Source organism: Poecilia formosa, unplaced genomic scaffold (genome assembly GCF_000485575.1).
Source record: "Poecilia formosa unplaced genomic scaffold, Poecilia_formosa-5.1.2 Scaffold433, whole genome shotgun sequence".
Taxonomy (NCBI): Eukaryota; Metazoa; Chordata; class Actinopteri; order Cyprinodontiformes; family Poeciliidae; genus Poecilia; species Poecilia formosa.
In genome coordinates this window covers 419,546-434,600 of record NW_006800372.1, presented here as the reverse complement: position 1 = coordinate 434,600, position 15,055 = coordinate 419,546, and the positions used below count along the sequence as shown (strand labels likewise).

Sequence of the window (15,055 nt, the reverse complement as noted above, 5' to 3'; positions counted from 1 at the left end):
GTTTACATTCAAAGTCTTTGTGAAACATCGGACGCTTTGGACGCGCTCGAAGCTTCAAACGCTCAAAAGGGTTCAAATTGCGCCGCGCTAAACGCTTGAGCGCTGCAACTGTACGCAAACTGTACCCATTTAAACACAGTATGTATCTTTGGACCAAGCTTCACGCATTGATATTTAACCATTACAAATATGATGTAATAATGACAAAACCTTCATACAAACATGGTGTTTTAATACAGTGGATCTCTGTATTCAGCTGTTATGGGGCAGCTGCAGGCATTTGCCTTTTACATTTCTCCAGACTCCAGTTTTGAAAATGGAATAAACTTTATTCCTTCCTCTAAATGCTATGGGAAAAACGTGCTTTGTGCATGTTCCCCCACAACTTTTAACCATTTTTTCTGATTATTTTTCACCAAATCTGTATCACTGCAGCGCATTTAATAGCCAGCAATCAGTAAATCAGTAGCCAGACCGCTTCGCATGATTGACCCGACAGCTTTGTCCTCCGGGTAAGGGGCGCTTATTTTGGGGCAAATTACAACAAACCCAATGCCATCGTGTCAACTGAACAAGTGCGCATGCCTGACATTCAAAGTGCGAAACAGAGATGACGAAACACCCCTGGCCCCCCCACCTCCAAAATGAATCCGGCGCCGCTGGGTCAGAGCTAAGCCGAAGTAATCAGGCCAGAGCAGCATTCTGCCTCAGCCCCGGCAGTTAAGCTATCACAAGCCAGTCCAACTACATTTTTCAGAAACAAAGAATGAGATAAACTACTTCTGACGGTTGTTCTGATTAACAAGATAACTGAAGCTGCAAGATAATACCTGTCTATAACTGTTTTTCAGTAGTAGCCTAATATAAGTATCAATACAATCAATAAAGAACAGAGATGTTTCATTCAGACATNCCCGCTTGGATAACCATTTAACCCGCTAATGGTGCATTCGCACTAAACCGTTACGCGCATTAAAAAACGCCTCTGACGCAGTTCGGCACGTTGCACATTTGGTGCGTTCACACCAAACGCACTTTGAGCGTCATGTGCATCTGGTTTACATTCAAAGTCTTTGTGAAACGTCGGACGCTTTGGACGCACTCGAAGCTTCAAACACTCAAAAGGGTTCAAATTGCGCCGCGCTAAACGCTTGAGCGCTGCAACTGTATGCAAACTGTACCCATTTAAACACAATATGTATATATTGCTTTGGACCAAGCTTCACGCATTGATTTTTAACCATTAAAAATATGATGTAATGATGACAAAACCTTCATACAAACATGGTGTTTTAATACAGTGGATCTCTGTATTCAGCTGTTATGGGGCGGCTGCAGGCATTTGCCTTTTACATTTCTCCAGATTCCAGTTTTGAAAATGGAATAAACTTTATTCCTTCCTCTAAATGCTCTGGGAAAAACGTGCTTTGTGCATGTTCCCCCACAATTTTTAACCATTTTTTCTGATTATTTTTCACCAAATCTGTATCACTGCAGCGCATTTAATAGCCAGCAATCAATAAAGACCGCTTCGCATGATGGACCCGACAGCTTTGTCCTCCGGGTAAGGGGCACTTATTTCGGGGCAAATTACAACAAACCCAATGCCATCGTGTCAACTGAACAAGTGTGCATGCCTGACATTCAAAGTGCAAAACAGAGATGACGAAACACCCCTGGCCGGATTCATTTGGATTCACCTCCAAAATGAATCCGGCGCCGCTGGGTCAGAGATAAGCCGAACTAATCAGGCCAGAGCAGCATTCTGCCTCAGCCCCGGCTGTTAAGCTATTACAAGCCAGTCCAACTACATTTTTCAGAAACAAAGAATGAGATAAACTACTTCTGACGGTTGTTCTGATTAACAAGATAACTGAAGCTGCAAGATAATACCTGTCTATAACTGTTTTTCAGTAGTAGCCTAATATAAGTATCAATACAATCAATAAAGAACAGAGATGTTTCATTCAGACATATTTAATTCCTTTCAAAAATTAAAATACACCTTCATATCCTTTGAAAATACAGTACATCTTTCACAACCAAAGCGCAACCAATAAAATAAAATAAAAAAATAAGCACAAACTCACATGACAGGCATGAAAACAACAAAAATAACACCACAGGTTTGATTACAGAATGCACTGACAAATACGGGAACCACAAAAAAACTAAATGTATGCAAACAGAAACAATCTGTATAGAAGAGTGATTTTAGCACTTAGTTCAGTTTTCACTACTTGTTACTGATGTGAAAAAAAAATCAGTGAACGTTAAGCTCAAGTATGTTTTAGTTGGAAACGGCAAATGGCAATTGAGGACTTCTGGGACACAGTGTTCTTTTTTGGGGGGCGTAGTGGGACAAACAACTTGACATTTAAAGATTTTCAACTAAACAAAGCTGCAGACGGAGACATAAAAAGAGGAGGAAGAGAGGAAGCTGAAAATGATGAGCAGAAGAAACCTGACTAACTGTTCTGTCTACTTGGCTTTCTGTGGAGTTCAGAGTTTAAAATTGGAATCAAACATTTGCTCCACATTCCATCGCTACAGTGAGATTCATGTTTACTGCTACATGTATGTTGCTAGTACGTAGTTACAGCATGCCAAGTTTCCCAAACTGTAATATTATGTTCACATGTTGACATAAATGCAGTTTTTTAGAGTTCGAGTGACGGAAAATCCATCAAGCAAGCCCAGTGTTGGAACACTAAAATTACCCAGTGAGACTCCATATCCTGCTTCTTCAAATAATTCTATTATTTTTCACAAGCATAATTTAAAAATACATTATATTTTTTACATTGTAAATTGTTGCACTATTCTCTCTAAAATGGCCTGTTTTAACCCCTGTCACTTTAAAGGTTGCCGTTTTTTGATTGGTCAGCTGTGGATCCAGTAACCAAATTTGCTACTAAATTACATCATCTCAATGTGTTTTCACAGTGACTTCATAAGCTTTTTATAAGTGATCTGTTTTACTGGGCTTTGCAAAAGTGATTATCATTTTTCACATTTATTTCATCTACAACATTACATTCAAAGTCATTTATTGGTATTTTATGAGATCGGTTAATAGAGTGTTGTGTCTAATTCATTTAGAGTAAAGCCGAAGCTCAAGGTCTTCACACCAGAGGGTAATAATAGTTTAAGACTAACACTCCACATTCAACTTAACACACCATCACCAGTGTGAAACATGGTGGTGGCAGTATCATGGTGTCATCCTGAGGAGAAAGGTTTACCTTCCAGCAGAAGAACGACCTGAATCATACAGCCAAAACTCCACTGGGTTAGTTCAAATTAAAGCAGGTTTTGTGCTTTGAAAGGCCCAGTCAAAGTCCAGAGCTAAATCTAGTTGGGAAGTTGTAGGAAAATCTAAACAGTGGCTTGTAGACACTCTTCATCCAGTTTGAACATGAGCCATTTCCAAAGAGGAAGGGGGCCTAAATTTCGGTTTGTCAGTGTGCAGAGTAGCTAAGAAACCCCACCCATAAAGCAGCTTCTTGTTGGTTCCTCCAACCGTTGACCCGATCCAACCTGCAACATTTCCACTAGGTATGGACGACATAAAATCACCAACAAAGTACAATAAAGTTTGTGGTTTTACAGAAAGCAATGAAATAAAGTAAGCACAGTAAAGTAGTGCTTTCCACAGACCAGTGATTCTCCTTTATTCTGGTCTTTCTATGACTATAAAGCTTCTTCTCCACAGCCGAGGCTTTAACCGGTTCTTCTCGTCAGCCCGACCAGATTCATCTCCATTTGAAGATTCTGTTTTTTCCGTTTTTTAAAAACCACCTTATTAGTAGTACAAAGCAGATCTAGCCAAGCGATTTGATTGGAAGCAGATTGAATTTCTTGATTTTCTTGATGGATTTAAGTCAACATCTCAACCACCGTCTTCTAACTATGATGAGACCATAATATTCATAATTTCACGGTCAAACCTTCAGATCCAAACCTTTTCATCAGTTGTGTTGGAAGAGCCCATTCACCGTCAACTGCTCAGGGCAATGAACAAATTAACCAAAAGATGTCAGAGAATCTGGCCTCCCATGGGTACAAGCACAAAATAAAATATCAGCAATAGAGACACACCCGACTGGGCCAGAACGGAACAAGATATTAACCGCAGAGAGTGAGACTTTTCATTGGAGAAGAAGCTCAACACACCAGAGTGAAGCCAAGCCGGCCCACATTGTTCCCCCCAAACCTTTCTACCTCTCTGCTCAAACCTGGAATTTCAATCTAAGCAAATGTCTATCTAAAAACTTCTAGGGAAGAGTTTGGATGTAACGCACTAGAGGTGTTGCTTCTGTAGCACTCTCTTTTGGATCAATTTAGATCCACGGTAATCAGTCACACAATGTTAAATGTGAGTGAACTGCAATATTTTCATGCTTAAATTCTAGCAGTAGTGGCGGTCCCAATCGTCCAAAGATCCAGTTCCAAGAGAGGGTAGGAACTGCTGGAGAAAACATGATATATGCAAAAAACTTGGACATTGAAATATGTGGAGTCTTCCTTACTCATCTGCTCGACTGAGAACTGAAAGTGAATCTGTGTCAGGGATTAAAGGAAGGCCTGGGAGTGACAGACAGACAGACAGAGTACATTTACCTAAAGGAAACAAGTATCTCATTGAGTATTGCACATGGAGTTTTCTCAGACCTTTTCTGACCTGCAACATAAAGTAAAGCCTCTGAACTTCAGAGGTGGGAGTGACGAGTCTCTGAAGATGGGAGTGTCACCAAAATTTATCACACAAACTCTACAGACAGCGATGACAACATAAAGATGCTTTAAATAAAACTTAAAGACAACATGACAACAGCTCTCTGCATATTGTAAACAGACAATGCAGAGCAAATACATTCAGTTTCACGCATTCTTCAGTCACATGAACCCGCCTGGACTCTGAGTACAGACTGCTGAGGAACGATACAATACGTCCAATATGTCCAATACATCCAACACATCAACCGATCGCAGCCGCCGCTCAAACAAAAGGTGTTACGGAAACAAATGGTGACCATCAACCTGCTGACCTGATGCCTGGATGACCAACACACTTAGCAAATATTTTTTTTTGGTTTTCTGGCTTAACAACCTGGTGAGGTGAAGAATCCAGAGACATTTCATAAAGTTGGTTCCTCAATATTTTACATCTACGCCGAGGGTACAGCAAATCAGAGTCAATGAACATGTATGCTGCTCCCTGATTGTCTGTTTTGCTAATGATAGTCAGTAGCATGTTAAGTAGCACAGGGCATGGGTATTTCAGCTTCCCACGCTGCATTTTCTTTTGATTATTTTAGATTTTTGTGGAAAAAAAATCCATATATAGGCGAATTTTCCGTGAATATGTGGAGTGGCATTCACTGTATTTTAAAATGTTGTTGTACTCTTCACCTCACCATCACCTTCACAAGCAAGGTGACTTTTTTCTTCCTTTGGTACGAGCATGTCCATGTGACAATGCAGGAATCGTTTTTCAATGAATAAAGCCAGATTTTTATATAAAGGAATGTGATAATTATCGTAAACCACCTTCAATGTGTAAACGCTGTAGAATCAATGGTGTGGAAATACTTAGATTTTATTCTTTCAAAGGACAACCTGACAGTTTCAAATCCTGGTTAGAGACATGTAGGAATGTATAAAGAGTCTTTCTTATGGTACGAATATGCCTCAAGGTTTATTTGTGATGTCACACAGACCAGATTGTTTCTATTTTTAATATAACTAGATGTCTGAGTCAGTGCAATGCAGAACCAGTCAAATTTTTTCCATATTTTCTTAGCTGAAAACCACAAACTTGAATTTAAGTAGATTTTGTTTTGTAAGAAACTAACACATGATAGTGCATAAAACTTGGAAATGAGTGGCATCTATTTGCATTCAGACCCCTTTAGTTTGATATTTATGTCTTAGAATGGTCCAGTCAAAGTCCAGACCTAAATTTAATTGAGAAAATATGGCATGTTTTGATGTCTTCCACACAAAGACTCTGGGTTTCCTTTAGGACAAATAATGGGTTTGAACTGATTATCAAACATTGGAAATCCATATTTTATTTATCTTCCACTTTACAGTTATGCACTACTATGTGGTTCTATTATGTGAAAAAGGAGAAACTTTTTCACATAAAAATGTCATTAAAAATGTCAAAGTTTATGGTTGTAATCTGAAAAAACTTGAAAAAGTCCAAGTGGTAACTCTTCAGTGCATCATAACTGGATTCAGGTAAACATGTTGGTGAAGACAGTCTGAGAGTGGAGGAGTCTGACAATTCTAATCATTATTATTTACAGAAAATAAAAGTTGATAAACTTTTTTTTCTACCTAGTTTTAAACCAAACAGGCCATGAAGGTTTGCTTTCCCATGAGTTGCAGTGGCTCCCTAACTAACATCATTGTCTGAAAGGGCTTAACTCAGCAACGGACGCTCCCAGTGTCATGCTACGTCAGGCTCAGTTAGCAAGAAACTAATGTACCATTTACGGCTTACTAAGAGCTGGAACATCAGTTTCCTACGATGGCGCATTGTAGAAAAAACAAAAATTGTAAGGTTGGGACAAAAACATAATGAAATTTCCTACCAAAAATTCTGAAATATTTTGAAATTTCTGAGTTTGAAAAGTCAAAAATGTTAGATTTTTGACTCTAAGAAATTTTTAAAACTCAGAAATGTCCAAGTTTTTTCTAGAAAATTTCTGAGATTAATCTAATAATTTCTGAGTTTATTGGTGGACAGTTAAATTTTTTTTTCTATATGTGATGGCCCTAATACGCCTGCTTTCTCTCCATTCTTTGCTTCAAATAAAGCATTGCTAAGCTAAAATTAAAGCTTAGCAATGCAAATGTTGAGGACTTGGTGCCTCTTCCTAACATTTCCTTTCTTGCTTTGATTAAAAGTAAGACATCAACTTCTCTGCCTTTCCTCGCTTCATTTTTCAGGGAGTAAAGATCTTTTTTTTTTTTTTTTGCTTTAAATGTAATTATTCATTCATGTCTTTGCCATTCAGACACGTTTAAGAGGAAAAAAAACAAACATTCTTTACAGGCAGATACAGGACATGTCACATTGTGTGAAGGAATGAGCATCTCTCTGGAGATGCATGCACACACCTGCCTCATGCTGCTGAAGCATACAGTTATAGTTCATATGTATGAATGGACAAACAAAAGCACAGGATCCGTAATGAAGACACAATGGTCTAGTATAATTCCTGGGGTATTTGGGATCCAACATGTCGGCAATCTAAGATGTTTCATCTCCGAAGTACGAGAATCCTTTGAATTCATCTTGGTTGATCTGCTTGATGATGCTGTCATCCACGGGCGTCAGGACAGGTTCTTCACGTGTAAAGTCCTGGTCAAAGTTATTGACGTCCCTTTTGGTTTTCTGTAAGAAACAGAACATCAGATAAGGTCCTGCTTGGTCAGATTTCAGCCTTTGTACTTGTGGGACTCCTGCAGCCGTGTCAGCGGTTTTTAACCAAGTTAGAAAACAAACAAGAACTTTCTTTGGAAAGGATTGGCACACAATCTCCCAGACTGAACTCACAATACGAGGTTTAAACGGCGGCTTGATCTTCCTCTGGTCCAGCAGCATCCAGTCAATTTCTCTGAAGAACGGATGGAGCTTGATGGCATCCTCACAGCCTTGCGCTGGCACACAGCCCAGTCGCTTGTTTGGACTCTTTGTCATAAACTGTCAAACACAAGGAGATAGAGGATCATTAGTTTAAAGGAGCTGCGTGGAAGGTTTAGTAACATCTTGTGGCATCAGCACAAACTGCAATGTATGTAGAAACTAGAAAATTCCTGAAGAAATTTAACCGGGGCCTGCCAGTTTTTAATCAAGTGTTCTGATGCTAAAAATTAGCATTAATGCTAAAGAAAGCTGCAATGTAGTCAATAACCTAAGGAGAGTCAGAAGCATGTTGACTAAGCTGTACTTGTACCACTCAGTATGTTGCATAAACTAAAATTAGCCAAAATGCTAATAATAGCATGAATGCTATCAATAGCATGTGGAGTATCACTAGCATGTTGTCTGTCATTGACTTACTCCATTCAGTATACGAAACATTGCTAATAAGTAAGAAAAGCGTTCTGATGCNTCCATTCAGTATACGAAACATTGCTAATAAGTAAGAAAAGCGTTCTGATGCTCAACATTAGCATTAATGCTAAGGTGAGCTGCATTGTAGTCAATAACCTGTGGAGAGTCAGAAATATGTTCACTAAGCTTTACTTGCACCATTCATTATGTTAAAATTAATGCAAAAGCTAAAATTAGCCAAAATGCTAATGTTAGCATGATTGCTATCACTAGCATGTTGTCTGTCATTCACTTAGTCCATTCAGTATACTAAACATGGCTAGCAAGTACAAAAATTAGCTAAAAGCTTATTTTAGGTAAAATGCTAATGCTAATGTACTGGCTTGCGCAAGCCAGTTCCATAACCTGAGAGAAAATGCTAATAAAGGATAATATAATAACTAACTCGAGGGAAAAAGATAATAAAAGCTATTATTGCACCGCCTATGGCCTATGGAGGTGCACTTACCTGAGAGGATTATTGAGGCTTTTATTTTGAAATTTTCATTAAGCTTCATTTGAAATTGCAACACTAATCCTGGGTGTAACAGTGGTTTTGTTAAACCAGTTATCTAATGCTCAAAAGAGCAATTACATGATGTAAAAAGTTTTCAAGGCTTTTATTTTGAAATTTTCAGTAAGCTTCATTTGAAATGGCCACAATAATCCCATGTGTAATAGTGATTGGGTTAAATCAGTTATATAATGCTCAAAACACAAGTAGTTCTGAATACCAACTAAGTCATACTCTGTAGTAACAGACAGTTCCGCCATGTTGTAGTTCTTACATGCCGCGCAGGCCTCTCTTTTAACTGAGTCTTTGCCATAGATAAAACTACAGTTATGGCGTGTTTCTAGTCCTAAACAGCTCCTCTGCTCTGCTCTGTGTTCTGTTGCTACAGTAATTAATCCCCTGCCAAGTGCAGCTGTGAGTGACAGACAGTTCCGCCATGTTGTAGTTCTGACATTCTGCTCAACCCTCTGTGAATAACTGAGTGTTTAGGCATAGTTAGAAACTACAATGATGGCGTGTTTGTAGTCCTAAGGAGTTCCTCTGTAATCCTAAATGGCTCTTCTGCTCTGCTCTGTGTTCTGTTGCTAATTGGGGCCTGCCCATAGCATTACGTAGGGAAGAGCAGCAAGGCAGTCACTACACCTAGTGTCACTGCCATTACATGGCAGTCACTAGGTGCCTGCCATGTAATGCATGGCAGGCACCTATTGTTCTACACCTAATAGAACATTTTTTTATTTCTTTATTTTTATTCCGTCATCGTTAATGCGGCTCGTACTGCTGCGTGCAATAATATTAGCCTTTTTTATGTTTGTTTTCCTCAGGATAGTGAACATTAGCACAAATACTTGCATTTCACTGCCCTTGACTAGTGCATTANGCTAATGCTAATGTACTGGCTTGCGCAAGCCAGTTCCATAACCTGAGAGAAAATGCTAATAAAGGATAATATAATAACTAACTCGAGGGAAAAAGATAATAAAAGCTATTATTGCACTGCCTATGGCCTATGGTGGTGCACTTACCTGAGAGGATTATTGAGGCTTTTATTTTGAAATTTTCATTAAGCTTCATTTGAAATTGCAACACTAATCCCCGGTGTAACAGTGGTTTTGTTAAACCAGTTATCTAATGCCCAAAAGAGCAATTACATGATGTAAAAAGTTTTCAAGGCTTTTGTTTTGACATTTTCAGTAAACTTCATTTGAAATGGCCACAATAATCCCATGTGTAATAGTGATTGGGTTAAATCAGTTATATAATGCTCAAAACACAAGTAGTTCTGAATACCAGCTAAGTCCTACTCTGTAGTAACAGACAGTTCTGCCATGTTGTAGTTCTTACATGCTGCGCAGGCCTCTCTTTTAACTGAGTCTTTGCCATAGATAAAACTAGTTATGGCATGTTTCTAGTCCTAAGCAGCTCCTCTGCTCTGCTCTGTGTTCTGTTGCTACGGTAATTAATCCCCTGCCAACTGCAGCTGTGAGTGACAGACAGTTCCGCCATGTTGCGTTCTGACATTCTGCTCAACTGAGTGTTCAGGCATAGTTAGAAACTACAATGATGGCGTGTTTGTAGTCCTAAGGAGTTCCTCTGTAATCCTAAACGGCTCCTCTGCTCTGTGTTCTGTTGCTAATTGGGGCCTGCCCATAGCATTACATAGGGAAGAGCAGCAAGGCAGTCACTGCACCTAGTGTCACTGCCATTACATGGCAGTCACTAGGTGCCTGCCATGTAATACATGGCAGGCACCTATTGTTCTACACCTAATAGAACATTTCTTTATTTCTTTATTTTTATTCCGTCATCGTTAATGCGGCTCGTACTGCTGCGTGCAATAATATTAGCCTTTTTTATGTTTGTTTTCCTCAGGATAGTGAACATTAGCACAAATATTTGCATTTCACTGCCCTTGACTAGTGCATTAGCATTAGCCTTTTACCTAAAATAACCTATTTGTTAATTTTCTTACTTATTTGCCATGTTTAGTATACTGAATGGAGTAAGTCAATGACAGACAATATGCTAGTGATGCTCCACATGCTACTGATAGCCTTCACGCTAACATTAGCATTTTGGGTAATTTTAGCTTATGCACTGATTTTAACATAATGAATAGTACAGGCACAGCTTAGTCCACATGCTTCTGCCTCTCCACAGGTTATTAACTACAATTTAGCCAAGCTTAGCATTGATGCTTATTTTTAGCATCAGAACGCTGGGTCCAAACCGACGGGCACACTTTGGCAGGCCCCGGTGAAATTTCTTCAGGAATTTTCTAGTTACTAATCCCCTGCAGCGGTGAGTGACACAGAGGGTGAGAGAATTCTCTGTTTAAACCAGCCTGTTTCACACAAAAAAAGCACTTCGAACAACTCCTTCCCGTTCAGGAACCGTGACACGTATTCGAAAATTGTTTGAAGCGTATGAGACCGATGTCGCACGACATTGGTCGGAAGCACCTGGACAGAAAACCGTAAGCCCTAGGGAAATTTTGAAAACATTTTACCAGAGTAGGCATGCATATCTATGTCCTGACTGATTTTTAGGCAAATCGGGCGATATTTGTGGGCGTGAGTGCGAGTTAGAAGCTATTTTGGGGTCAGAAATCTACAATGGAGCAAGGCGATTTTCCGTCGCCTCGCTCCATTGACTTAATTAGGGTTTTGGGGGTCTTTTTTTCGCAATTTACATTGCCGTGGTAACTCCAAATCCCACCAGAAGTAATAGGTCCCCTCACGGCATCGAGCCACACGTTTTAATACCACATTTGTGGGGGTGCACGCAGCGGTACGAGCCGCATTAACGGTGACGTAAGAAAAATAAATAAATAAAAAATAAAGAGACATTCTATTTGGTGTAGAACAATAGGTGCCTGCCATGCATGGCAGGCACTGCTCTCCCTATGCATTGCTATGGCAGGCCCCAATTAAAAGGAGCTCAATCATTTTTTTCAACTGCATTTTGTTTTCATAATCCTTTTTATCAATTGTTTCAATCGTGTGTGGTTTTTATTTCCATTTTTTTATTCATTTATTTTTTAAATTGGTTTTGGTGGTTGTGGTTTATTTTAGATATTTAAAATTAGAGGCCGATTGATCGGCCACCGATCACAATCGGCCGATTTCCGTGAAAAAGTGTATGATCGGTGATCGCCGATCACGGTCTCTTGTTGCCGATCACACAAACTGATGACCTTCATCTCATTTCGCAGCCTGCAGTGCAGCTGGTCTCCTCTTTTCTTCACACTGCGCAAACGCGCAGCAACAAATCCTAAGCGATATCGTGTGGAACTATAACACACTCAGTGTATGGGGAAGTTTGCGTGTTGTGGCGGAAAATTACCTCGGGGTGGGGGGTGAACCAGGTCAAAATGCATCAACACGACGAATCTAATATGGCATAAAAACAATGCCATACTTGACGGAGTTTGGCTATATCGAAGCTCACTGCAGTAAAAAAAAATACATATGGAGCGATCAGATAGCAGGTAAAGCAGCGTACAGCTACAAACACTCACCCGGATTAGCATGACGGTCAGAAAGCTAAACAAATAACCCGCAAAATGATTTAAGTCATCGAGCTGCGATGTAAGACGCTGGTTCTGTTCTCGCTGTTGAACCGCTGCTACCCGCTACAGCTAGTAATATTTCACAGACAGAGCGCCGCTTCTGCTCCACCTGGTAGTGAACTCTCACGCCGAACCTCTGCTTAAAGCTGCAGCATCTAACTTAAAAAAATAAATAAATTTGACATACATATTAAAACTTTCGCTATCCTAACAGGAGACAGATAATCTCTGAAAAACTGGTGGATGCCACCAGTTGCTCCAATATTTTTCTCCTAGGCCGAATCTCTTAAGGGTATCAGAGAGGTAACTCCATTCGATCTTGTCAAAAGCTTTTTCAGCATCTAATGACAGCAAGGCGTGATCCATATCAAACTGTTTTGCATAGTATATATTTAGTAATGGGGGTGGGGTGAGAGTAATTGTGAAAGGCTTGGCGTCCAATACCAAATCCGTTTCAGTCATTTGAGATTAAATTAGGAATATGCGTTTCAATCCTTCGAGCCAAAGTTTTGGAAAGAATTTTCGTGTTACAGGACATTAAACAAATGGGTCTATATGAACCCATTTCTGTCTGTTTAACAAAAGAGAAATAGTTGCCAAACGTAATGATGGAGGCAGGATACCTTTTTCATAAGATTCATTGAATGCTTCAAGAAGGGGGTCAGTAATTTATCTGGAAATTTCTTGTAAATTTCAATTGGTAGGCCATCGAGGCTTTACCAGAATTCATGTGGCTCAGAGCCATTTTAAGTTCTTGAATACTCAGCTTTTCATTCAAATTGTTCTTGCATATGAACAGTTTTAGTTATAATTTACTATTCTCATGTAAAACATTTGCTGAAAGTTGTGGTCCTACAGTGCTAAATGGAAAATTAGTATATCCCTGCATTTTTTTCTTGATATTATCACATAAATAGTCATGTCTATCATTTTGTCATAATAAAATGTAGACTTTTAAGAATCTAATTTAGGGAAAATTAACATTATTATGTAGCTGTGGTGTAATTCACATGCAGTGAGACATTTCTCATGTCATTGGACAGGAGTTGGCTTTGTCATGTGGCCTGAAGTCCTTCAGTTGCATCACATCAAATCAAAGTCCAGAATTCCGGGGCGCAGAACCATCCATATAAACACACACTTTCCCACAAGGCTTTGCAGCGACCACGCACTGGCAGCCAAGGCAAATGCGATGTTTGAGATGGAAACACGGAACTATCACAGCTTCTGCCATCAGAGGGACAAAAAGCACTGATCAACCTGGGACAGTGAGAAAACGGCTGCGTCCGTGCTCACAGAGAAATAAACTCGACCAGCAGATTATTCTGCATCAGCTTCAGTCCTTTGATCCAGCCATCTTCAGAGGCAAGAACAACCAGAACCCTGCAGCCAGTTTCTGATGGTGTAAACCAGGGGTCCCCAAACTACGGCCCGCGGGCTGAATCCGGCCCGCCTCCTCATTTGGTTCATGTAGATTTGACATAAAATTTAAAATTTCAACCAGGAGCTGAGTGAGGAGATTGTCAGCCTCTGTAGACTCTCAATAAGCAAATGATTGCACTTATGTTTTTCTTTTGGACATAGTGTGGCTGCATTTTGGACCTTGAGTTACAGATAGGGTTGCCACCTTTCAGAAATCAAAATAAGGGACGCCCACTAATGCGCGTCACCAGAATGTGATACAAACACACATTCTGCTGTTTGTATCTTATTTCATTTATTAAAGTTTGAGGAATGTTGGGATCCTATCCCATGTATCAGAACAGGGTCCACGTTACAGCATTTAGAAATCATATATCGAGTCAATATCAAAGTACCAGACTAAATCCAAACTCCTATCTGTATTTTTAAAAATATCCCAGGTTATTTTCCTTTGTGATGCAACTATATAGGCTGCTGAAGACCACAGCTGAAACGCTATTTATGAAATGTTATAACATTTAAAGGGAGTTGCCAAATTCATGATGTAGGAAACCACTTTGACTATAACTTTGTCAGCATAGGATCAACCGAAGATGCATCTAAATATGCTGCTTTTCGAATTATCAACTGATTAAAAGAGCAGATATGCTAACATCAGCAAACCGCTCCAGATGAGAGATGAAATTTGGAGCTATTAGCAGTAGCAAATTGCTAACATATAGCGTGCAGAAACAGATTGTGAACCATAGGTATCTGTTCACAAACAGATGATAAAACTATGTGAGAATGTTGCAGCTCCAGCAGCATATGCAGGCTGTCCTGCACAGACCCCTGTTGGGTAAAGATATCTGTCACTGTCAAGAAGAATAACAATAAGTAATATTGATATTTGGTGTCCTATTGTATTAGATTTAACAGATTCCCATAAAGTAACTGAGATTTAAAAGAACATAGATGAAACTAGAGGTGTGCCGATCGATCGGCCAACAATCATAATCGGCCGATTTTCGTGAAAAAGTGTTTGATCGGTGATCGCCGATCACGGTCTCTTGTTGCCGATCACACAAACCGATCACCTGCATCTCATTTCGCAGCCTGCCTGTGCAGCTGGTCTCCTCTTTCCTTCACACTGCGCAAATGCACAGCAACAAATCCTAAGTGATATCTTGTGGAACTATAACGCACTGAGTGAATAGAGAAGTTTTCGTGTTGCGGCGGAAAATGACCTCGGGGTCGGGTGTGAACACGTCAAAATGCATCAACACGACGAATCTAATATGGCATAAAACAATGCCATACCTGACGGAGTTTGGCTACATCGAGGCTCACTGCAGTAAAAAAGAAATATGGAGCAATCAGATAGCAGGTAAAGCAGCGCACAGCTACAAACACTCACCCGGATTAGCATGACGGTCAGAAAGCTAAACAAATAACC

The 15,055-nt window shown here is 39.8% G+C and overlaps 1 protein-coding gene and 1 long non-coding RNA gene across 2 annotated transcripts in view; one reads left to right on the top strand and one right to left on the bottom strand.

Moving 5' to 3' along the window:
• The first annotated feature begins 4,234 nt into the window (after positions 1-4,234).
• Positions 4,235-15,055, top strand: part of LOC107833722 (uncharacterized) — a 15,875-nt gene continuing 5,054 nt past the window's right edge. Inside the window, exon 1 of the long non-coding RNA XR_001659484.1 lies at positions 4,235-4,309. This is a non-coding gene — a long non-coding RNA (uncharacterized LOC107833722). The remainder of the gene's footprint in view (positions 4,310-15,055) is intronic.
• On the bottom strand, positions 6,734-7,834 carry LOC103155520 (protein kinase C epsilon type-like). Its single transcript, XM_007577232.2, has 2 exons — positions 7,574-7,834; positions 6,734-7,411 (listed from the first exon to the last, which is right to left on the bottom strand). The coding sequence occupies exons 1-2, from the start codon at positions 7,715-7,717 to the stop codon at positions 7,268-7,270; spliced, it is 288 nt and encodes a 95-aa protein (XP_007577294.1). The 5' UTR covers positions 7,718-7,834; the 3' UTR covers positions 6,734-7,267.